A 24,500-nucleotide genomic window follows, 5' to 3' on the forward strand; every position below is an offset into this window, starting at 1 on the left:
CCCCCCGCGCCGCCCCTTTAGGAGCCTCTTTGTCTCCGAGACACCCTTATTTACCCTCCCGTGCCTCAACCGAACTTCGGCCCCGCGATTCACAAAGCCCGGTACGTCACGGGCGGGGGCGGGACTCGAACCCGCGCCGGCCCGCCCCCCCCGGCGCCCATTGAACAGCGCCGTCTGCCGGCTGCGCAGACTGCGTACGACCCGGCACCGCTCTGCCCGCCGCGGCGTACGCTACGCCAGCGGGGTGCGTACGCTACGCAAGCAGCTTAAACATCCGCCGTCTTAGCTTGTGTGCCGCGCTACGCAACCGGCGTAAGCCGCGGAGAGGGAGGCGGGTGTTGGCGCTGAGTGACGCGCCCTCCAGCCAATGGAAGGGCGGGGCGGGGCGCGGCGGCCAATGGGCGGGGAGGGGGCGTGGCCGGCCGGGGCGTCTCGCGCTGGGTGACAGCTCGCGCGTGCTGGTGATGGCGGTAAATAAAGGGGACGGGGGGGCGGGGGTGGGGGGGACACACAGGGGACGCGACCCCTCATGAGGACAGGGAGGGACAGAGGGGTGCGGGGATGTGGGGGCTGAGGAGGAGGAGGAGGAGAGGAGGGGTCTTCGGTGCTCCCCCCCTCAAAGGGACCCCCCCCGGTTCTCCGCGGAGGGGCTGAGGCGGACCCCGGTGCGCTCCCCCCTCAGCCCTCACGGGGGTCGCCGCCTTTGTGTGCGGGCGGGACCCCCGCGCCGGGCTCGGTGGCTCCGCAACTTTGCCTTTGTTGAGGGAACGTCCCCCCCTCATCCTCGGGATCCCTTCCCACCTCCCCTTTATCCTCCCCTTCCCAAAATCCCCCAAGCCCCCCTCCAGCTCCTCCTTCCCGGGACCCTCTCCCCCTTCCCCGGGAGCGTGAGGGGGTGCTGGGGGTCGTGGCTTTGCTGGGAGGGGTGGAGAGAAAAAAAAAAAAACCTTTAAAAACTGCCTTGGAACCTCTGTGTTGAAAAGGCACGAAAACGGGGAAATTCGGTGCGGGTTTGTGTTTATTTAGGGGAAAAAAAACAACCCTAAAAAGCCGTGCGTTTGTGTCCCCAAGAGGGGGGAGAGCTGAACTTGATCCGGGGGAGGCTTTGGCAGCAAAACTGCTCCAAAATCCCCTTTTTTATACCTCCAAGGGACCATGGAGCCACGGGAATCACGGATCAGCGATAACCGAGCCCTTAAAAACCCGAACCCAGCGCTGGGAAAGCTGCTAATTTTAGTGGGGGAAAAAAAATCTCCCGTTAATCGCTTTACACGTAGGGAACGAGGCTGATCCTTGTGCCAAAGGAGCATCCCGTTATCCCGGAATACCGGAGCCGGGAGAGGGGGAAGTTGCCTTCACTTTGCGGAGTTCTTGGCTGTAGTTTTTAGTCGGGGAGAGATGCCTGGAGTGGCTGGGCTCGTCTGCTGTGAAACGAGGCAAAATTTGGTCCTTGCACGCTCCGCTGCCTCGGGGAAGGTGCTCCTGGAGGCCGGGGGTGGAGGTGGAGATTCCAGGGAAAACGGATGGATTTCAGCGGGAATTCTTCCTGGAGTTTTCAGGCTTTCCTGTGAGGGAGAAAGGCAGAACCCAGCGGATTAAAAGGGATGATTTGTAGGGCTGGAAGCAGAAAATAAAGTGGTGTGGCTGAGGGCTGAGCTGCAGCTGAGGAAATGTGGCTGGGATGTGGGAATGAGGATGGGAGAAAGAGCTGGAGGATGAGAGGGGATGAACTGGTGGAATTGTGAATTAAAAACTCCCTGTGGATGCGAGCAATGTGGATTAAATGAGTGTTGCTGTGAAGTGTTGGGAGCTGCCCCGTGTGGAATTTTCACCAAAATTTGGCTGCTCTGCCTTGTGCAGCTGCCCTGGGCGGCTCCTGTGGTTTCTGCAGGGTCAGAGAGGTTGGGTGGTGTTTAAAAACCCAAAAAGGAGAAGGCAACAAAAGCGTTTGGGGTTTTATTTGGTGTTTTTGACTGCCTTGAGAGCAGGCTGGGTGCAGATATTTGGGGGTGATGTGCCAAGTGTGAGCAGCATTTGATGTCTCCGAGCTTTCAGCAAACCATAAATGTGCATTTATTCCTCCCCTGATCATTCTCCCAATGAATACGGGCTGGCTCCAAGTGGAAAAGGGTGTTTTGAAGTTGGCAGATTTTCTTTCCAGCGTGAAATAATTCCGGGTTTTGTGCAAGCTGGGTTTGTTAAAAGAGAATTTTGCTGGTTCAGGAGCAGAGCTCGGACAATAGTCACACATGCAACGGGTTAGGGGCTAGAAAAGAGCCAAAAAAGCCCAAAATGGGGGGTTTATTATTTTTTTTTTGGCTGTTGTGTGGCCAAGGATTGTTAGGGAGGAATCTCTTGCTGCAATTCCTGCCGAGATTCCGGCTCCATGTGGTCCCAGCCTTGTGAGGATGGAGAAATTTGGGAGCAGCCTCGTGTGCTGGGATGTTTAAATTGGGAAGGAAATGCTGACACTTGCTCAGTGGGGACAGAAAAAAAGCACATTCGGGTTCTGGGTGTCTTTTTTCTGCAGAGGATTTCTCGTGGCTGCTGCAGCTCTGCCCACATCACACGCTGCAGGTCGTTTTCCTCGCTGCCAAACACACTCACTTGTTAATTATTATTTTTAAGCAGCCCTGTGTTGTCTCAGCACCTCTGAACACGTGACAAGAAGCACTTGCTCAGCACCAAAAGTGGTTTATTCAGTATAAAGGACTGAAAATGCCTTTTAAATCCTGTTTTTCTTGGCCTTTTTTTCCCCCTTCTTTAACTGTTTTTATACTGAAATGTCACAGGGCTGCTGCTGGGACTCATAAAGTGAAATTTAGTGTTTTCTCAGCCCTCAGAAGATGTTAATGGATTGATTGAGAACAGTCAACAAATGGAAATATTTCAAAATAATACAAAATTCAGCTGCTGGTGTGTAAGTGTGGATTCCTTCCGGAGTGTTTTTAGCTGTGAGGAAGCGTGAAAGGTTTTCTGAGGTAAAACAAAACCCAGGGGTTTGGTTTAAAATTGTTATAAATAAACAGAGAAATAAGAAATAAGTTGCCTGACAACCTTGCCAGTGGCTGAGGTCAGGAGGAATGGGAAGATGGGGTTGTTTCAAAGGTCTCCCCTCCAACCCTTCCTTTTCTGCAGGAATCCTCTCCGGTGAGAATGAGAACTTTCCTCACTCTGTCCAACAACATTTGTGGTTTTCAGCTTGAATATTTCATCAAGGGTTGGGTTTGTTGCTGGGCTTTTAATTTTTTTTTTTTAATTTATTTTCCCTTTGGGGAACGAAACCTTGGGAGATGTTTTTATCTCAGCAGCCTGATAATCATAAATTCTCCACCCTTTCCCAAAATCTTCACCCTTTCCCAAACCCTTTCACCTTTCCCAAAATCTTCACCCTTTCCCAAAATATTTCCCTTTCCCAAACTCCTCCACCCTTTCCCAAAATCTTCACCCTCCCCAAACCCCTTTCTCAAACCCCTCCACTCTTCCCAAACCTTTCACCCCAGGCTCTTGTCTAGAAAAAAGCCCCCCTTGAATTCCAGTGCAAGAAAAGGTCCCTCATTAGTGTCAAGCCCTTAATGAGCCTTTGCTCCCAAGGATGCTGAGCAAATCCAAATTGTTGAACAGAAATGATTTAAAAATCCCATTCAGAGCTGAGGACATCTGGGTTGTTGGTTGATGTTTCCCTGTGTGCCCTCAGATGCTCTTCACTTTGGGGTTTTAGGAGGTTTGAGCTCCACGATGGGTCAGGTGAGGCTTTTGTGGCTCGTGGAATTCCAGCACAGAGCAGCCAGAGCACCCCATGAAAACAAAACAGATTAAAAGGTAAAACTGGAGGTGGCATCCTGCCCTCTGCCAGTGTCTTTGGGATGGAATTTTAGCTGAACTAAAGCTGATTATTTGTCTGTTTGCTGTAATTGATATCCTGGTGCACTGAGGAAAATTCAGATTAAATCCCACTGTTCTGCTGGCTGTGAAAGGAAAAAAAATCCCTTTTTGCAACAGCATTAAGGAGTGTCTGTAGTAGGCAGAAAAGAACACAAAGCTGCCAAGTTTATATATTTTTCCTAATTGTTGTTAATGAGCTTTTAGCTTGCAAGATGATAATGAGGAGCACGTGAGCTGTTACACCTCCAGTTGGTGACAAATCAGCTGAAATCCCTCAGAAAACAGCAAATTGTTGGACCTACCTTGAGATTTTTTGAAAGAACACTGGCTAGGTGAGTTCCTTTAATTAGCTAATTATGCTGTAATTCACTGAGAAGTCTGGCTTTGCTGAGGAAGTAAAAAATAGCTGAAAAGCAGGAGCTTTTCTTGTTCCTCCCCAGCACTTCTCTCATGGCTCTGTAATTCAGATTTCAGCTGCTTTTCCAAATGGAGACGGAGAGCTGCAATCCAGGGATGTGACAGCTCCAAGTTCCTCTGAAATGTGGCTCGTGTGACGTGTCAGTCGTGACAAATGGACTGTTTAAAGGAAGATTCTGGCTCGGGAGGGGGTTTTGCAGCAGTTTTTGGGAGTTTGCTGGCTGAAATGCCAAAGGAAAAAAAAAAGAGCATCCTCAGGAATCCCCCCACAAGGCTGGAATCGCTAAATAACTTGGATTTTAAAGGAAATAATTGTTTGGGGGGTGGTGTAGATCACAAAAACATTCTAGATTTAGGAGAAAATGGCATTAATTATGCTGAAAAAATGCCATTATTAGAATGGCATTAATTATGCTGAAAAAAAATCCATGTAAAACTGTGTTATTCTTTAAAAAACCCCCGAAATCAGCTGTTTATTCCCTGGAGTTGTGAGAAAGAGCCCTGAGCTTGGATTTAATGATGTTTAATCATTCTTTCAAAAACACAAAGGAGGCACTAAAAGCTGTTCAGCTGAGCTAGAAAGAACTAATAGCTATAACTCAGATTCAAAAGTGATTTAGTTGCAGAGGTAAATCCATAATCCCACCAGTCAGGAGTTAATCTGTCATCAGACTAAGACTAGAAGCAAATCTATTTAACTAAGAATAGTTAATTCACCTGCAGCAGAGCAGGCGTGGAGATCCTGCTCACCAGAGTTTATTGGGAGGAAATAAAATATTCATGGTGGAGAGTGGAAACAGCAAGTGGCTTTCAAAAGGGGGGGAAAAAAAAATCTCCAAAAATCTCCTTTGGAATTTGTTGTGTTCTTTCCCTGCACTGCCCAGCATGGCTGGATCTGCTGGTTTGGGTTGTGTGGAAATAAATCAGAATAAGGAAGGAAATATCCTGTTTGTCCTAAAATTGGAAGGGTTTAGGAGCAGCTTTTTGTGGCATCAAACCCCAATTCACCTCTCCCTCTTTCCTCTCCTTGTCCTGTTGTTGTTTCATCTGAGGACAAATTGAAGGGATGAACTTTAACCTCTTAGGAGGATAATTTATTAAAATAACAGATGCTGCAGGAGGGGGCCTGGCTTGATCTGCAGCTCTTAAGGAAGATTAACAACCTGAGAGTTCCCAACTCGGGGTCCTGCTCCCACCTCGGCCTGGGGGCAGGACAAAGGCACCCCTCACATCCTGAATTCACACATAAAAAAGGATTCCAGCCTCATGTGCAAATCAGGAATCATTCCATCGGGAAAAGGCGGATTTGTACAAGTGAAATTCTTCTTTTTGTACCAAAAAATAGGGGCTGAAAAGACATTTTTTAGTTTTGTTTTATTTTTAACCAATTTATTTCTTTTTAAGCAGTTTTATTTGCTTCAGATCTGTGTTTGGACACTGGGGAGGAGCAGGGATTGGCTTTTCCCAGCACAAACCAGGCCCGGCAGCCGAGCAGGGGAAGAGGATGTGTAAATCCCTTAATTCTTTGTTGGCAAGAAAACACAGAAGCCCTTGGTGGAGCCCCAGGGTCCAAGTGCAGGGCTCAAAGATTTTCTATTTCCAGAGCTGGGCACACAGCAGCTCTCCACGTGGGAATGTGGGAATTCCTATGGATCCTGTGCAGAAATCCCATTGAGCACCTTGGGGTTTGCTGGGCTGACAAACCAAACACCAAAACCCTCTCTGCACTGGGCTAAATTGGATAAGTGGCTGTGATTTCCTCATTTTTACCCATTTATAAAACCCACATTTTCTGGGTTTTATAAAACCCAGAAAATTTTCTGCTGTTGTAAAACTCACAGAAAATTTTCTGCTCTTACAAAACCCACAGAAAATATTCTGCTCTTACAAAACCCACAGAAAATGTTCTGCTTTTACAAATCCCACAGAAAATGTTCTGCTGTTCTGCCTCACTCATTTAGTGTTAAACCCCCCAAATAATTGATTGGCAAGGCAGATGATGCAGAGGGCTGGGAAAACCCGGTGTTATTTTATTTAATCCTGAAGGTGCTGTGGAATCGTGCTCTCCTCTTTAATGCTCTTTTCCCTCTGCCTGGGGAGGGAATCAGGCCCAGCCTGCCGGGCTTGGTGCCCTCAGAGCTGGCTCTGTCACCTCTCTGTGGCCAGAGCTGCTCCCAGCATGGGCTCCTTCCCAACCCAGCGGGATTCCAGCAGCGTGGAGCTGCGTTTGCTTCCAAAAAGAGCAGCAGAGGAGTCCCCAGAAGAGCTGGAATCCCTCTTTGTGTCTGGCACAAAGGGATCCTGCCGGGGGCTGGGATCCCTCTGGAGCCCGAGGGGCTGCAGCTGCCAGACTTCCCCTCCTCCCCGGGCCAGGGGGGCTCTGGGGTTCATTCCACTGAAATTCCCGATTTTGAGACAATTTGGGAATGCTGAAGGTGCTCCAGCTCAGATCATAACCAGCTCTGCAGTCATGGAGTGGTTAAAACTGGAAAAATCCTTTAAGGTGATCAGAATGATGCTGGGTTTGCTCAAATTGGGAAGCTGGAGGGGACTGCAGTAGGATTTTCCCCGTGAAAAGGCTGATTTTTGGTATTTTCAATAATCTGTGAGCTGTTCTGTGAAGCTCAACTCTGGATGTGTTGTTTTCCTGATAAATGGGATGTGCTTAGTGGGATAATAATGGTTCAAGAGCGTGGGAAAAGCAAGCCTGGAAAATTTGGGATCTGTGTGGCTGGCTGTGATTTAAAGGAATGATAAAAAAGTGGGAATCTGAGGGAAGGCTGCTGATCTCTGCTCCTGCTTTGTCGCCTTGGGGTGATCTGGGTTCACCTGTCCCTGGCTCATTATTCCCTGGGCAGTGGGAAGTGTGAAAGGAAACAAAGATGCTGGGTTTGGGCTGAATCCCAACACTTTGGGGATGGGGGGCACAAAAAAAAGTGAATTTCCATCAGATTTGAGTCAGTGCTGCTGATTTTGTGCCCTTAAATCTCCTCTCCTGCCTGCTCTAACTGAGCTGTTCCAGGAGGGAAGTTTGGGTGGAAAACCTCAAGATTTGGGACACCCCCCCTCTGCTCTTGTCACCCCCATGGCCACAGAATTCTTTGGGAATTCCTGGGTTGTAAAGTGAAATGAGAACTTTTTATCAGTCAGAATCAGCTCCCAGCCTGCTCTAATTCTTTTTTTTCTGCTCCAGGGTGATAATTCCAGTTGGGAGGTTTTGCTGTGATTGCTGCAGGCTTTTCCAGATGGAGGAGGCTGGGAATTCCAGCAGGGAATTCCTGGGAATTCCAGCAGGGAATTGTTGTGGGTTCCAGCTGGGAATTCCTTCCCTTTGGGCTGCTCCAGGAGCACTGGAGCTGTTCAGGAATGCTGTGAATTATTTCAGTGCCCAGATCATCCTTCAGCTCCTGATTCCCAGCTTACTGACCCTTCCAAAAACCATCCCAAAAATAAAACCTGGATGGAAAGAAAGGGCAGAAGGGTTTGGGGGTTTTTTGTGGGTTGTTTATTTTTTGTTTGTTTGTTTGTTTGTTTGTTTTTGTTTTTGGGGTTTTTTGGGGTTTTTTTGTGCTGGAGTAAATAGAGAAATTAACTTTAGAAACCTGTGAACTGTGACATAAATAGCATTTTAACAATGCTTTTTAACATCCTGGGTCATTAGATAGAAACTCCCACCTTTTCAGGCATCTGGAGGATGTGGATCTTGTTTGTTTGTTTGTTTGTTTTCAGTGACTCTAAGGAATGTAGAGACAATATTTCACCTGGAAATGGAGTTTGGAAGCTGAGGTCAAGAGGTGGAAATTAAAAACACAGCTCCTTGAGGTTTTAGTCATCTCTCCAATGAGAAACTTAGCTTGGCTCAGTAAGAATATTCAAATTTCATCTTTAAAATACTTCAAATTTAAAAAACCTTTTTAATTTTTAAACACTTCAAAGTGAGATGGCAGTGCAAGCACACAACAACTCATCCCTTGGTGGACTGAAGGATTTCACCTCCTCTTTGCCTTTTCCATGATTATTTCCAAGGCCTGCTCCATTCCCAGGGACCTTCAGGAATGTGAATGGAAGACACATGTGCAGCCCCTGGAATTCCAGCACTTGGAAGAGGCCAAGGCTTTTGGTGGAGTCATAAATTTCCCTCCCAACCAACCCAAAAAGGGTTTGGTGCCTTCTCTGACTCCTTGGAATTCAGGAAAAGCAGAGGAAGGTGATTTTTTTCCACCTGGAACAGCAAAAAAAAAGGCAGGATTGGGTTATTTTATCCATTCCAGCCTTTAAAATGGGAATTTTGAATTCTCTTTTCACTACAGGTGAGGCCCCAAGTTGTATTTAAAGCAGTTGTGTTGAAGGTCTTGAAGACCTGAAAGGTTTTTCTGAAGTGCTCAGAATTCCAGAGTTTTAAGGAAAAGAGGTTTTTGTTCCCTGGAGCAGTTTGGTTGGTGTGGAGGCTGGGCCTGAAAATGCTTTATTTTTGTATTTGTTGAGCTCTGAAGTCAAAGATGGACCAAAATCTGCCAACTTCATTTTCCTGACAGGACCCAGACATCCAAATCCTGCAGGAATCCTCTTTATTCCCACCAGGAATGCTGCCAGGGCAGGGAATGGCATTTTCTAATCTGAGTGCTTTGGGTGTTTTCACTCTTTTTTTTTTGGGGTTTGGTTGAGGTTTTTCTGTATTTCTTTAAAAACTGATTCCTGACAATTCCAGCTTTGAGCCTGGAGTGGAATTTGGGAGCTCCCAGGAAGAATTTAACACTTCCAGGGTTGGAATTAACTGGGAGGGCTCCACAAACCTGAACTTGCTGGCAAAGCTGGCAGGAAAATCCCATTTTCCACAAGCTCCAGAGCTGAGTTTGGCACAGCTGGGTGAGGTGTGGAGTCCTCCAGTTCCTGTTCCAGCAGCTGGATCCAGCAGGAATTCCTCCTGTGGGATCCTCATCTCCCTCCTGGAGTGGAAAATTGGGAATTCTCAGGATTTGGTGAGGTCCAGGAGGAGGATTTGGAGATCCAGGAGGAGCATTTGCCTTCCTCTTTTCTCCTTGTTAATTTTCCTGTAGCCAGCTGCCAGTTGTGTCAGCCTGGAGAGAGGAAAAGCAGCAATTTTGGGATAGAAAACTGAGAGTTTTCAGGAAAAGAGCTCCAGAATCATTGGAAAAATCTCTCTGCAAAATCTCTCTGGCCACTGTTGCTCCTCAGGGGTGGAATTTGCAAGTCTGGACCCAGCAGGGTTTGAAGGAGAGGAGCAGAGGGAAGAAATCCTGCTGGATTTTTGGAGAAGGAGCAGGAAAAGAGGAGATTGCTGCCTCTTTCCCTGGGTGTTTCCAGGCTCTGAGTGAGTAATTCTGGAGCACGAGGGTCTCTGAGGACAGGGGGTCAGGGCTGTGGTGGTGCCACTCCTTCCTCGCAGCAGCAATCCCTGTTTTCTAACAAAACATTAATTACATGAAGGGTTTTTCCTTGAAAATTTGTCATTTCTGGTGTCTTTGTGAAGCAAGGAAGAATTCAGGAGGAATTCCTGCATGGAAGGGGCTGCCCTGGGAGCTCTGGGGTCCCCAGCCCTGGAGGTGTCCAAGGATTGTGACACCCCAGGGATGGGTGGGGATCAGGCCCAGCAAAGTTTTCCAACCTCAGTGATCTGGAATTCCACAAATGAAGGATTTTGTCGTGGTTGCCTCCTGGGACAGCTCCTGCCAGAGCTGGAATGGGGATGTTGGAGCAGGATTTTATTTTATTCCCTTTTTTTTTTTTTTGTTTTTGGGGCAGCTCACATTACAAGTTAGCATTTGCACATCTGGTTCAATAATTGGTGCCTCACAAACAGGGGTGAAAACAATCAGAAGAAAGTTGGTTTTATTTTTATGGAATTCTTGGAGATCTCTCTGACATCCCCAGATCTCCATTCTGGAGTGTTTGCAGCAGGAATTGGAGAGTTCCACATAAAAAGTGCTTTATTGGGGTGGGAAGTGCTTGGCTTTTGCATCCAGGATTTGGAAACCTTTCCCACAAATCCCAGAATGGTTTGGGATCTTAAAATCACCAGGGCAGGGACAGCCTGGCCTTGGGCACTTCCAGGGATCCAGGGGTGATCCAGCTGCTCTGGAATTCCATCCCAGCCCTCCCCACCCTCCCAGGGAGGAATTTCTTCCCAAAATCCAACCTAAACCTTCCCTGTTTCACTTCAAAGCCATCCCCTTTGTCCTGTCACTGTGATTTGCCCAAATTCCATCTATCCCTGATGTAGTTCTGATGGAAACCAAAAAATATCCAATATTTTTTCCTACAGTGCTGAAAAATGGTAAAAAAAAACCCCAAAATGTTCTTTATTTAATGTGACACCAATTCCCAATGGTTCTGTGCTTCACTTCTGCCATTCCCAGGAGAGGGATGAAGGAATGAGTGACAAAATCTGAGCTTCCCACCTGTCCTGGCAGGTGACTGCCAGCAGTTTGTGCTCTCTTATTTACCCTGGCATCACCTTTTGGACAAATAAAAGCAGCAGCATTCCAGCCTTGAACACCCAGCACCTCTCCTGGCCCCTACACTGGGGTTTTTTTGGGGTTTTTTTTTTGGCTTCTTGCAGATTTATTTAGAAAAAGAAAGTAGCTGCTGTCACCAGACGCCTGCAGATGGCTTTAATCAGGTTCCAAACGTGCAACAATGGCACAAAGGAGCACAGTGAGCTCGGGTGGTTTCTTGTAACTCTCTTTTAGGGGCAGCAGCCAAATTGTTTCTGCTGCTTTTGCTTCTGGGAGCTGTTGCAGGAGCTCACTGGGAGTTTTTTCCAGGATTCTGAGCCATGCAAGGCAAGAAAGTGGGGTTTGCCCCAGTGTTTAAGTGATTTACAAGGTGAGAAGTTTTCAAAAAGCCTCTAAAATGTTATTAGCTGAACTAATACCTCTGTTTTGCTTTTATTCCCTGGGGGTTTTTTCAGTTTTACTCATCTTTAATGGATTGCAGTGCTCCAAGTGATTCCTTCTCCCTCTTTCTTTTTTCTTCTCCCTCATTGTTTTCCCTTCTCCCTCTCTCTTTTTCCCTTCTCCCTCTCTCTTTTTCCCTTCTCCCTCTCTCTTTTTCCCTTCTCCCTCTCTCTTTTTCCCTTCTCCCTCTCTCTTTTTCCCTTCTCCCTCTCTCTTTTTCCCTTCTCCCTCTCTCTTTTTCCCTTCTCCCTCTTTTTCCCTTCTCCCTCCCTCTTTTCCCTTCTCCCTCCCTCTTTTCCCTTCTCCCTCTCTCTTTTCCCTTCTCCCTCCCTCTTTTCCCTTCTCCCTCCCTCTTTTCCCTTCTCCCTCCCTCTTTTCCCTTCTCCCTCCCTCTTTTTCCCTTCTCCCTCTCTCTCTTTTCCCTTCTCCCTCTCTCTTTTCCCTTCTCCCTCTCTCTTTTCCCTTCTCCCTCTCTCTTTTCCCTTCTCCCTCCCTCTTTTTCCCTTCTCCCTCTCTCTCTTTTCCCTTCTCCCTCTCTCTTTTTCCCTTCTCCCTCCCTCTTTTCCCTTCTCCCTCCCTCTTTTTCCCTTCTCCCCCTCTCTCTTTTCCCTTCTCCCTCTCTCTTTTCCCTTCTCCCTCTCTCTTTTCCCTTCTCCCTCTCTCTTTTCCCTTCTCCCCCTCTTTCTTTTCCCTTCTCCCTCCCTCTTTTTCCCTTCTCCCTCCCTCTTTTCCCTTCTCCCTCTTTTCCCTCCCCATCCCTTCTCTAGAAAAGATCTGAGTAGGTGAGAAAAGGAAGATTTTAAAGAGATTCCTTAAAATCAGCTTTTATTGGGGAAACAACCAGCAGCAAACCCAGGAGTTAACCCTGGTAATTACAAAGGGTTAACAAAGGGTAATTACAAAGTTACAAAGGCTCTGAGTGTTTCTTTCCCGAGCTTTTGAAATCCAAGGTGTTCATTCCCCATCCTCGAGCCCTGCTGTTGCCCATGGCTTGTCCCATCCACTTTGGGATTTCCGGGGCAGCTCCAGCCCTGTGATCTCTGCCAGGTTTGTTTTGAGGTTTGTTTTTCCCTCCCCTCGTGCCTGTGTTTACAGCTCCTGACTCACAAATCCTGTTCCCCTTTAATCCCAGCCTCGGGATTCCCACTGGGAGCTGCAGCTCTCTGTTCCCAGGAGATTTTTTTGTGTGTGCATGTGGAAAAGAGAGGAAAACTCTGATTTTCCAGGGATTTATTTCACTCTCTGATGCATGGGGGGTGCAGAGCTGGACCTGCAGCTGCTCCAGCTGCCTCTGGAACATGTGAGAATTTATTCCAATCTTTTTTTTTTTCATGGAAAGAGTCAAAAATCTGAGTCAGCAGGAGAAATGTTGAATGTGAAGAACTCTGAAGTGTGGTGGGTGGAGAAGCTTCACTTTCGAGGAAAAACCTCTCATTCAAGTGCTTGGGGTTAAATAAACACAATTCCTTCCTGCATGTGGAATTATGGCTTGGATTTGTAAGGGAATTCTCTGTGGGTACCTAAAGAGAAGAGGGGAATATCAAATGCAGCATCAAAGGTGTTTTGTGCTGAGAATTCCTGAATTTAGATGTAACAAAGCTGCTTTGTCAGCTGGCTGAGGTGTTTGCAATCCCTTCCCTTTTCCAAGCAGGAAATCTCCTGGCCCAGCACAGGAAGAGCCAAAGCAGTTGACAAAAAGCTGCTGATTGATCTCCTGCATTGTCACACAGGATTCCTTAATCTGATTTTTTATTGTTTTGTAATTTCCTGGGAGAACCCAGCAGCTCTTCCTCCTTGGGAATTGAGGAGAAATTCAATGTTTTTTGAAAATTACACTTCACAGAACCCATGAGCAACCAGCTGTTTGGTCAATCCCTAAAAAATTCTGCCTTTCAGGCCTGGTTTTTGTCCCAAAGCACAAACGTGGTGTGCTGGGGAGGCTGAAGGGTTAAATTCCCCACACTGTCGCATATGGCAGTGAGCAGAATCACAGATGTTGATGATACAACATAATTAGTATTCTTTTATGTAAATGAAGGCTGTCAATGTTACCACAGTGTCTGCACTCCTGCGAGCTGGAATTTCTGCCACTTGCTCTCACTTGAGGTTGAGGATTCTCAATAAAATTCCATGATTTTTATATGCACACCTGAGGAGGAAAATTAAGAGGAAAGGGGGGAAAAAGGTGAGGAAGGGATTGGAAAAAAAGAGACCAAATCAATCCTTTGTTTAGGTGAGGATTTCCAAAATCATTTCCACATTTTGGGATTTAGGAGGGAGTGAGCCCAGCCCAAGGGAAATGTGGGAATTTCTGAGCTGGATTAAATAAAAACCTCAGTGGTTCTTTGGTGCTGAAGTGGCCACTTGAGCTTTCAGTGGAGTCCAGCAGAAAAAACTGAAGAGCTTTGATTTTTCTCTAAGAGATTCCATCCTCCACAGCAATAGCACTGATAAAGGTGGTAATTAAAGCAAATTTGTGTCATTTGGGGCCACTAAAAATGCATTTCCTTCCCCTGGCCAGCTCCCTGCCCAGCCTTGCAGGTGAGGCTCAATCCCTGCCTCAGAGCTTTGCCAAGTGTTAACTTTGCACCTCCTAAAATGATGTTTTAACCCCATATTCTGTGTGCCAGGCCCCTGTGTGGCTAACTTCATTCAGATCCATTTTTCCACTCTCTTCTACCTCTGTTTTTCCCCCATTTTTCCCATTTTTCTCCCCTCTCTGGTTATTTTGTTGCACTTTGCACCTGCCAACTCCTCATCGCTTCCTTTTTATTGTTTGAGAAACCACCTAGAACTGAAATTTAACTGAGCACAGATTTCTTTTTTTCCTCTTTCCCCCTTCTCCTCCCCCTGTCTCTCACCAGGCAATCAAAGCAGCCAAAAATCCAAGTGATCACAGGAGGGCCACATTTTTTCCTCCTGTTTGGTTTTTTTTTTTTTTTGACTCCCATTTTTTCCCTCTGCCATATGTTGGGTCATCCACTACAAAAGCCTCACCGTGAACAGGCTCCATGTGATCAGCAGATTTTTACAGCCTGCTCAAATAAAAAAAAAAAAAACCAAAAAAAACCAATGAAAGCAGAGAATGAAATGGAATGGAATTTTGTGTGTGACAAAAATGTCTCAACATCTGAGAATTCGGGATCCTGGGGGTAATTCCAGAGAATTATTTCTGGGATGAATGAGGAGTTAATGCTGCTCCTGCCAGCGTTGCAGGCTTGCTTTCTGTGCATCACAGGATGTTTTCCCCTCTCTCTCCAGGGCTTTGAAGCTGCCTGGCAGTGAGGACTTCCCAGTAATTAAATTCTCGGGGATCGTGGGAGGACGATGGGGCTGCTGCGCGCCCGCGACGCCGCGCGGCCGAGGAGAGGATGTGTGAGCTGCACCCCGTGAGTAGCCTGGGCCTGACCCTCCTCCTGCCCCACAGCCTTGGAGGGACTGGGGAATGGATCCACAATTCACTGGGGAATCTTTAATGATACCAAGATTTAGGATTTTCATACATTTATAAACCTGTAATTATTCAGTGTATAACTCTAAACAAGAGGATGTGTGAGCTGCACCCCGTGAGTAGCCTGGGCCTGACCCTCCTCCTGCCCCACAGCCTTGGAGGGACTGGAAAAGGATGCACAGTTCACTGGGGATCTTTAATGATACCAAGATTTAGGATTTTAGCTTTTCATACATTTATAATCCTGTAATTCTTCAGTGGCTGAGGAGAGGATGTGTGAGCTGCACCCCGTGAGTAGCCTGGGCCTGACCCTCCTCCTGCCCCACGGCCTTGGAGGGACTGGGAAATGTATCCACAATTCACTGGGGATCTTTAATGATACCAAGATTTAGGATTTTAGCTTTTCATACATTTATAAACCTGTAATTATTCAGTGTGTAACTCTAAACTCCATATCCAGGGTCTAAAACCCTTTCCCCTGTGTTCTTTTCCCCCCGAAGTTGGAGCAGCATCTCCTCCTGTGAGACATGGATCGATGCAAACAGGGAGAATTTGGGATGCCCTGTGCAAGGCCAGGAGTCAGATTTGATGATCCTAACCCTTCCAATGACCCTACAATGAGATCTCAGATCATGTCACAGCTCTAAAACCCTTTCCCTTGTGTTTTTCCCCCCAAGGTCGGAGCAGTGATGCCTCCTGTGAGATATGGGTAGATGCAAATGTGGGGAATTTGGGGTGTGCTGTGCAGGGCCAGAAGTCACATTTGATGATCCTAACCCTTCCAGTGACCCTACAATGAGATCTCAGATCGTGTCACAGCTCTAAAACCCTTTCCCCTGTGTTTTTTCCCCCCAAGGTCGGAGCAGCGACTCCTCCTGTGAGACATGGATTGATGCAAACAGGGAGAATTTGGGATGTTCTGTGCAAGGCCAAGAGTCAGATTTGATGATCCTAACCTTAACCCTATCCCCTCCCTTCCAGTGACCCTACAATGAGATCTCAGATTGTGTCACAGCTCTAAAACCCTTTCCCCTGTGTTTTTTCCCCCCAAGGTCGGAGCAGCGACTCCTCCTGTGAGACATGGATCGATGCAAACATGTGGGGCGGCTACGACTCGCCCAGGACCACTCGATCCTGAACCCCCAGAAGTGGCAGTGCGTGGACTGCCACACCACCGAGTCGCTCTGGGCCTGCCTCAAGTGCTCGCACGTGGCCTGCGGGCGCTACATCGAGGAGCACGCCCTGAGGCACTTCCAGCAGAGCCGGCACCCCCTGGCCATGGAGGTGCACGAGCTCTACGTCTTCTGTTACCTCTGCCAGGATTACGTCCTCAACGACAACCCCGAGGGCGACCTGAAGCTGCTGAGGAGCTCGCTGTCGGCCATCCAGGGCCAGAGGAGCGGGAGGACGCTGCGCTCCATGGCGCTGGCCGAGGACGCGTGGCGGAGGAGGAGCCCCCAGGGCCAGTCCCAGATGCTGACGGCGCTGTGGCACCGGCGCCAGGCCCTGCTGGCGAGGGCTCTGCGCACCTGGTTCCACAAGAGCTCCCGGGGACAGCTGAAACTGAAGGAGAAAAAAGAGATGGAGGAGCTGGAGAAGAAGAAGGAGGCGGCTCGGCAGCGGCGGCAGGAGATGAAGAGGCAGCTCCTGGAGGAGCTGGCCAGCACTCCCCCGAGGAAGAGCGCCAGGCTGCTGTCTCACGTGCACAGGGAGAGCTTGATCCCAAGGAAATTCAGGGAGGTGGCCACAGCTTCCCCTACCTCAAGGCAGGTGCAGAGCAGCAGATTGAAGCAGTTCTACTCCATCCGGCGGCAGCCCCTGATGACGCCCGGGGTGACGGGGCTCAGGAACCTGGGCAACACTTGTTACATGAACTCCATCCTGCAGGTGCTCAGCCACCTCCAGAAGTTCCGAGAATGTTTCTTGACTCTTGATCTCTGTGAAACTGAAGAACTTTTAGCTAAAACTGTGAATGGGAGGGCCAGGATGCCTGGCAAGCTGGCCAACGGGGCTGCTGCTAACGAGCCAGGGAAGCCTGACAGGGTGGGCTCGTCGGGCACGCAGGGCTGCCCGGCCGGCCTCAACGGGGGCTCCTCCATCAGCCGCAGCCTGGAGCTCATCCAGCCCAAGGAGCCCAGCTCGAAGCACATCTCGCTGTGCCACGAGCTGCACACGCTGTTCAGGGTGATGTGGTCTGGCAAGTGGGCCCTGGTGTCGCCGTTTGCCATGCTGCACTCCGTGTGGAGCCTGATCCCGGCGTTCCGCGGCTACGACCAGCAGGACGCGCAGGAGTTCCTCTGCGAGCTCCTGGACAAGGTGCAGCAGGAGCTCGAGTCCGAGGGCAGCAGGCGCAGGATCCTCATCCCCTTCTCGCAGAGGAAGCTCACCAAGCAGGTCCTCAAGGTGGTCAACACCATTTTCCACGGGCAGTTGCTCAGCCAGGTATGGAGTTGCTTTTCCGCAGGGATCAGTTGGAGCTGTTCACTGAGGAGCAAAGGCTCTGCACGTTGAGGATCCCATTTAGGAGTCTCAGGAATTCCCAGTTCCTGAGGAGAAAATCCCTTGAGTTGCCACCATTTCCATCCTCATCACATTCAGCACAAATTCGCTTCAGTTGTGCCACTTCTGGATGAGACCTGCGCAAGCACAGAAGTCCTGAGCCCCTGAGCTTTTAGGCTTTCAACGTGTTTAGTCCTGAGGTTTTAGGTTTTGAACGTGTTTAGTCCTGAGATTTTAGGCTTTGAATGTGTTTAGTCCTGAGGTTTTAGGCTTTGAATGTGTTTAGTCCTGAGGTTTTAGACTTTGAATGTGTTTAGTCCTGAGGTTTTAGACTTTGAATGTGTTTTTAAGGTGCCTTTCCCATTTTTTTGCCCCTTTCTGGTGCTGTTTCTGTGCCTGGGAAGAATTTGATCAGGCTGGACAAAAAAAAAGTAAAAGCTAAAACCTGAGGCATCATTCCTCCCTTTAAAACACTGCTAACAAGGATATTTATGCTTTTGACCCAATCTTAAATATTCTGGTTTATGACTATGCTCAGTGTGAGCTTTCTTAGCCAGTCATGTTATGACACACAAACCTACAGTACTGTGCTCCAAAACTCTAAACTTTCCTGTCTCTGCTTTAAACTATAAATCCACGTTCCTGCTTCTAGCAAGGCCTCAGATCAAATCCTGGGTTTAATTCTAAACCTTTTTGCCTCCCAAGGCTGGAGCAGTGACACCTCCTGTGAGACATGGATGGATGCAGATGTGGGGATTTGGGGTGTCCTGTGCAAGATTAGGAGTGAGATATGATGATCCTAACCCTTCCAATGAGATTTCAAATCCATGTCACAGCTCTAAAATCCTTTTCCTTGTGGTTTTCCTTTGTGTTTCCACATTTTTTGCCCCCAAGGCTGGAGCAGTGACCCCTCCTGAGACATTGACAGATGCAAATGTGGGGATTTGGGGTGTCCTGTGCAGGGCCAGCAGTCACATTTGGTGACCCTTTTTTCCCCCTTCCAACTGGGGTTACCCCATAACCCTACAAGAACATTTCAAATTCACATTGCAGCTCTAAAATCCTTTTCCTTGTGGTTTTTTACCCCCAAGGCTGGAGCAGTGACCCCTCCTGAGACATGGACAGATGCAGATGTGGGGATTTGGGGTGTCCTGTGCAGGGCCAGCAGTCCCATTTGATGACCCTTTGTCCCCCATCCAACTGAGGAATGCCCAAAACCCCAAAGCGGGAATGCCCAAAATCCCAAAGCGGGAATGCCCAAAACCCCAAAGCGGGAATGCCCAAAACCCCAAAGCGGGAATGCCCAAAACCCCAAAGTGGGAATGCCCAAAATCCCAAAGCGGGAATGCCCAAAACCCCAAAGCGGGAATGCCCAAAATCCCAAAGTGGGAATGCCCAAAACCCCAAAGCGGGAATGCCCAAAATCCCAAAGCGGGAATGCCCAAAACCCCAAAGCGGGAATGCCCAAAACCCCAAAGCGGGAATGCCCAAAACCCCAAAGTGGGAATGCCCAAAACCCCAAGTGCGTTTCAGCCTGCAGCCCAAAGGCAGCTGCGTGTCCCTGTGTCCCTGTCCCAGGTCACCTGCAGGACGTGCAACTACAAATCCAACACGGTGGAGCCCTTCTGGGACCTGTCGCTGGAGTTCCCCGAGCGGTACCACTCCCTGGAGAAGGGCATCCTGCCCGTGCCCCAGGCCCCGTGCCTGCTCACCGAGATGTTGGCCAAATTCACCGAGACAGAAGCCCTGGAGGGGAGGATCTACGCCTGTGACCAGTGCAACAGTGAGTGCCACCACGCCCTGGCACTGCCCCCTGCAGGGCTGGGCAGCCTTGGGAGTAATCCCTGAGTGCGTGGGGTCGGGACAGAGCCTGGGGTAAATCCTGCCCCACAAACTGGGGGAGTTCAGCTTTGTGTGGACTCGGTTTGCGTTGGGTCTCTGGGGGGAAAAAAGAAATTAAATTGATTTGAATGCGTCAGAATTAAATGGCTTTTAAGGAATTCGGAATGGCTTTTAAAGAATTCTGAGTGGCTGAGGAATTCTGAGTGGCTTTTAAGGAATTCTGAGTGGCTTTTAAGGAATTCTGAATGGCTTTTAAGGAATTCTGAGTGGCTTTTAAAGAATTCTGAGTGGCTTTTAAGGAATTCTGAATGGCTTTTAAAGAATTCTGAGTGGCTTTTAAGGAATTCTGAGTGGCTTTTAAGGAATTCTGAGTGGCTTTTAAGGAATTCTGAATGGCTGAGGAATTCTGAGTGGCTTTTAAGGAATTCTAGATCACTAAGAGATTTTAAGTGGCTTTTAAGGAATTCTAAATGGCTTTTGAGGAATTCTGAGTGGTTTTTAAGGCATTTAAATGGCTGAGGAATTCTGAATGGCTTTTAAGGAATTCTAAATTGCTGTGGAATTCTAGATCACTAAGAGATTTTAAATGGCTTTTAAGGAATTCTGAGTGGCTTTTGAGGAATTCTAAATGGCTTTTAAGGAATTCTGAGTGGTTTTTAAGGAATTCTAAATGGCTTTTAAGGAATTTAAATGGCTGAGGAATTCTGAATGGCTTTTAAAGAATTCTAAATGGCTTTTGAGGGATTCTGAATGGCTGAGGAATTCTCGATCACTAAGAGATTTTAAATAGCTTTTAAGGAATTCTGAATGATTTTAAAGGAATTCTGAATGGCCTTTAAGGAATTCTAGATGGCTCAGGGATTTTAAATGACTTTTAAGGAATTCTGAGTTGGCATTTAAGGAATTTAAATGGCTGAGGAATTCTGAAGTGACTTTTAAGAAATTCTGAGTGACTTTTAAGGAATTCTAAATTACTTTTAAGGAATTCTGAATGACTTTTAAGGAATTCTGAGTGACTTTTAAGGAATTCTGAATGACTTTTAAGGAATTCTGAATGGCTTTTAAGGAATTCTGAATGGCTCAGGAAGCATTTTGCAGCTGGAAGGAGTCAGGGAAGAGGCCCCAAGGGCCAGGAGCAGTGGGGCACTGCTGCCAGAGCTGCTGCAGGAGCTGGGGCTGCACAAATCCAATTAACAGGTGCAGTGCTAATTGGGATCTCTGACAGCCACCTGGCCCCCTCTGCTCCAGCCTTTCCTGGGAAGAGGAGGGAGGAATTTTTCCTCTTTTCCAGCTTTGCTGTTGCTGGGAGCATTTTTAAAATGCTTCTGTGAGGAGCTCAAAGCAGCAGAGAGAATAAAAATATTGAATATTTGTGAGCTGGAATTCACCTGCAGCCCAGGAAATCTTTGGCTCAACATTCCTGGTGTTATTCCAACAGGAAAAAACTCTGATTTGTCACTCTGAGGTGACAAATGTTTGGGTGATGAGGAGAAGGGAGAGTTTGGACCCCACAGAAATTCTGAAATGTTTATTCCTGTGCTGGAAAAAAAATAAAGATTTCACCCTGTGCTGGTTTTTCTCTTTGGGGAATTAACAGGATCCTAATCTTTGCCTTGAGGGTTTTTTGGGGTTTTTTTTTTGGCAGGTAAAAGGCGAAAATCTTCTCCCAAACCTCTTGTTCTGAGTGAAGCTAAAAAGCAGTTGCTGATCTACAGACTACCTCAGGTCCTCCGGCTGCACCTTAAACGCTTCAGGTGAGGCACTGAGCCTGGATTTTGGGGGAAAAGTGACCAAAAATGGGCCTTAAACACCCTCAGTTCCTGCTAAAAGAGCTGTGTAACTTCTGAGCCATCACATTTATGAAACCCCCTCGTGTTGCACGTTTTTCAGGGTTTTTTTCTGCCATAATTTTATATTTTGTGCATTTAATTTCTAAATTTCTTTGGGTTTTAATCGAGTTTGCAGGCAGCTTGGAAGGAGAAGTCAGTAAGCTGAGTGGAAGGTGGGAGATTGGGAGGATTCAGTGCCAATATTGGCTGTTCACCTGGGGAACAGAAAGCAGAAAAAGCTCAAAATATGAGGGCAAGACTCTGAAGTGGTTAGGGTGGCTGGGGGGGGGGTTATGGGTAGCACTGAGGATTTTAAAGGTGGTCAGAGGAGAAATCTGCCTCAAAAATATCCCACCTAAGACAAAAAATATCAATGGCAGGGGGAGACCCCACCTAAAATAAAAATTATTAATGGCAAAGGGACATTTTGGGGTGAAACCCCTGGATTTGGTCATGCTGAGCACCCTGAGTGTGGGATTTGTGTGTTTGGGAGGTTTTTGCAGGGTGTTTTGGGGTGAAACCCCCGGATTTGATGTCACTGAGCGCCCTGTGTGTGGGATTTGTTTGTCTGGGGGTTTCCTGCAGGAGATTTTGATTCAAAACCCCCGGATTTGGTGTCACTGAGCCCAGGATTTGTGTGTTTGGGGGTTTCCTGCAGGGGATTTTGGGGTGAAACCTCCGGATTTGTTGTGACTGAGCACCTTGAGTGTGGGATTTGTCTGGGGGTTTCCTGCAGGGGATTTTGGGGTGAAACCCCCGGATTTGGTGTCACTGAGCAGCCTGAGCCAGGATTTGTGTGTTTGGTGAGTTTTTGCTTGGGATTTTGGGGTGAAACCCCCGGATCTGTTGTCACTGAGCCCAGATTTGTGTGTCTGGGGGTTTCCTGCAGGGAATTTTGGGGTGAAACCCCTGGATTTGGTGTCACTGAGCCCGGATTTGTGTGTTTGGGGGTTTTTTGCAGGGTGTTTTGGGGTGCAACCCCCGGATTTGGTGTCACTGAGCCCAGGATTTGTGTGTCTGGGGGTTTCCTGCAGGGAATTTTGGGGTGAAACCCCTGGATTTGGTGTCACTGAGCCCGGATTTGTGTGTTTGGGGGGTTTTTGCAGGGTGTTTTGGGGTGCAACCCCCGGATTTGGTGTCACTGAGCCCAGGATTTGTGTGTCTGGGGGTTTCCTGCAGGGAATTTTGGGGTGAAACCCCTGGATTTGGTGTCACTGAGCCCGGATTTGTGTGTTTGGGGGGTTTTTGCAGGGTGTTTTGGGGTGCAACCCCCGGATTTGGTGTCACTGAGCACCCTGAGCCGAGGATTTGTGTGTTTGGGGGGTTTTTACAGGAGATTTTGGGGTGAAACCCCCCGGATTTGGTGTCACTGAGCACCCTGAGCCGAGGATTTGTGTGTTTGGGGGGTTTTTACAGGAGATTTTGGGCTGAACCCCCCAGATCTGTTGTCACTGAGCACCCTGAGCCCAGGATTTGTGTGTTTGGGGGGTTTTTACAGGAGATTTTGGGCTGAACCCCCCGGATCTGTTGTCACTGAGCCCGGCTTTGTGTTGGCAGGTGGTCTGAGCGCAATCACCGCGAGAAGATCGGGGTGCACGTGCTCTTTGAGCAGGTGCTGGACATGGAGCCCTACTGCTGCCGGGACTGCGTGCCCCCCCCGGCCTCCCCGCGCTGCCTCTACGACCTCTCGGCCGTGGTCATGCACCACGGCAAGGGCTTCGGCTCGGGCCACTACACAGCCTACTGCTACAACACGGAGGGAGGTGGGCGAGCTGCCCCCAGCCCCCTCCTCTTCCTCATTCCCTGGGTTTTCCTTCCCCAGGGTTCCCCTTCCTTGGCACCCACGCCTTGCCTTTCTGTAGTTTGTTTTTCCTGTTGTATTCTTATTTTTTTATATGTTTTTCAGTGTTGTCGTGGTTTGACCCTGGCACCCGTGAAGGGTGTGTTTCCAAAATGGTTGCTGTGAGATGGGACCTGAGAACAGAACAAAGCAGGCTCCCATTGGGGGGTGGAGGGAAAACCACAACACTTTATTCATACAAATCTAGAAAGGAGCACATACAAAGCTAAGGATGAAAACTTTCCAAACACATTCCTCCTCCCCTTTCTCCTCAGATTCACCACCCCTCAAATAATCAACTTTCAAATCACATGCCAGTTTTGAATTTGGCCACTGATTGGCCCAACCTAGACCTTTCCAAAACACATTTCCAGGCCAAACCACGACAATTGTTTATTTTTGAGTTTTTCTTTTTCTTTTTCTTTTTTTTTGTTTATTTTGTTTTTTCGTGGGAAAATGAAAAATTTTTCATTCTGCCCGAGTTGCTGCAGCTGGGTTTGCTCAGGATCCTGGGGATTGAGGAGATGAACAGAAGGTGTTTTGAGGCTGGAAAAACAGGAACCATTCATGAGCAACATCCGCAGGGGGCTGGGAGATCCCAGCAGCTGGATCAGGACGGGCTCTGCCTTCCTGCCTGCACAAATTGGGAATTTTTGGCTGCATAATTGAGCTTTTGGGCTGATTAAATGATGATTTGATATTTCTAAAGCACCTCAAAAATTTATATTTTAAAAACTATATTAAAGGTTTTCTAAAGCGCCCCAAAAATTATATTTTAAAAACTATATTAAAATTCTATTTTTAAATTATATTAAATTATATATGTTAAATTATATGAAAAATTATATTTTACATTTATATTAAATTATATTAAAATATATTTAAATAATTTTATTAAAATTATATAAAAATTGTATTTAAAATTATGTTAAAGCCATTTTCCAGCTTTCTGCTGGGGATGTTCCCTGTGAGCAGTTCCAAAAGCCCGAGGGATCCTAAGAGGGTTTTTTCCCTTTTTTGCCAGGTTTTTGGGTGCACTGCAACGACTCCAAACTGAATGTATGTAGCGTGGAGGAGGTGTGCAAGACCCAGGCCTACATCCTCTTCTACACTCAGAGAACGCCGCAGGACAGAGCAGCAATCCCACACAACCAGCTCCAAACTCAGGTGTTCGGCAGCCAGGGGCAGTGACAAGGACACAGGAGTGGCACTGGCACCAGGGAAACACGGCCGGCGGCTGCGGGGAGCGGGGGCGTGCGCCCGCCCTGAGCGGGGGCTGCGGGGATGGGGCAGGGATATGGGATCGGGGATATGGGGTATGGGATCGGGGATATGGGATATGGGATCGGGGATGGGGCAGGGATATGGGATATGGGATATGGGATCGGGGATGGGGCAGGGATGGCATCGGGGATATGGGATCAGGGATATGGGATCGGGGATGGGATATGGGATCAGGGATGGGATATGGGGTCAGGGATGGGATCGGGGATGGGGCAGGGATATGGGATATGGGATCGGGGATGGGGCAGGGATGGCATCGGGGATGGCATCGGGGATCAGGGATGGGATCAGGGATGGGGCAGGGATCAGGGATCGGGGATGGGATCAGGGATGGGGCAGGGATATGGGATCAGCTGGGATGGGATATGGGATGGATCAGGGATGGGATCGGGGATGGGATATGGGATCATGGATGGGGCAGGGATGGGATCGGGGATATGGGATATGGGATCAGGGATGGGATCAGGGATCAGGGCAGGGAGGGGATCAGGGATCGGATCAGGGATGGGATATGGGATCAGGGATGGGATCAGGGA

The 24,500-nt window shown here is 48.2% G+C and overlaps 1 protein-coding gene across 6 annotated transcripts; it reads left to right on the top strand.

Moving 5' to 3' along the window:
* Nucleotides 1–404: 404 nt before the first annotated feature.
* On the top strand, nucleotides 405–23,962 carry USP49 (ubiquitin specific peptidase 49). 6 transcript variants are annotated; one of them, XM_064398989.1, is made up of 9 exons: nucleotides 735–3,225; nucleotides 3,722–3,822; nucleotides 4,083–4,217; nucleotides 14,481–14,608; nucleotides 15,723–17,112; nucleotides 18,748–18,952; nucleotides 20,657–20,765; nucleotides 22,398–22,603; nucleotides 23,705–23,962. In XM_064398989.1, the coding sequence occupies exons 5-9, from the start codon at nucleotides 15,751–15,753 to the stop codon at nucleotides 23,869–23,871; spliced, it is 2,049 nt and encodes a 682-aa protein (XP_064255059.1). In that variant the 5' UTR covers nucleotides 735–3,225; nucleotides 3,722–3,822; nucleotides 4,083–4,217; nucleotides 14,481–14,608; nucleotides 15,723–15,750; the 3' UTR covers nucleotides 23,872–23,962. The 6 variants fall into 6 exon arrangements, with proteins under 6 accessions (XP_064255058.1, XP_064255060.1, XP_064255059.1 ...); XM_064398990.1 differs by lacking the exons at nucleotides 735–3,225; nucleotides 3,722–3,822; nucleotides 4,083–4,217 and adding exons at nucleotides 435–470; nucleotides 8,032–8,164; XM_064398986.1 differs by having other exon boundaries at nucleotides 735–3,822.
* Nucleotides 23,963–24,500: the final 538 nt, after the last annotated feature.

This window comes from Passer domesticus, chromosome 25 (assembly GCF_036417665.1).
Source record: "Passer domesticus isolate bPasDom1 chromosome 25, bPasDom1.hap1, whole genome shotgun sequence".
NCBI classification, from domain to species: domain Eukaryota; kingdom Metazoa; phylum Chordata; class Aves; order Passeriformes; family Passeridae; genus Passer; species Passer domesticus.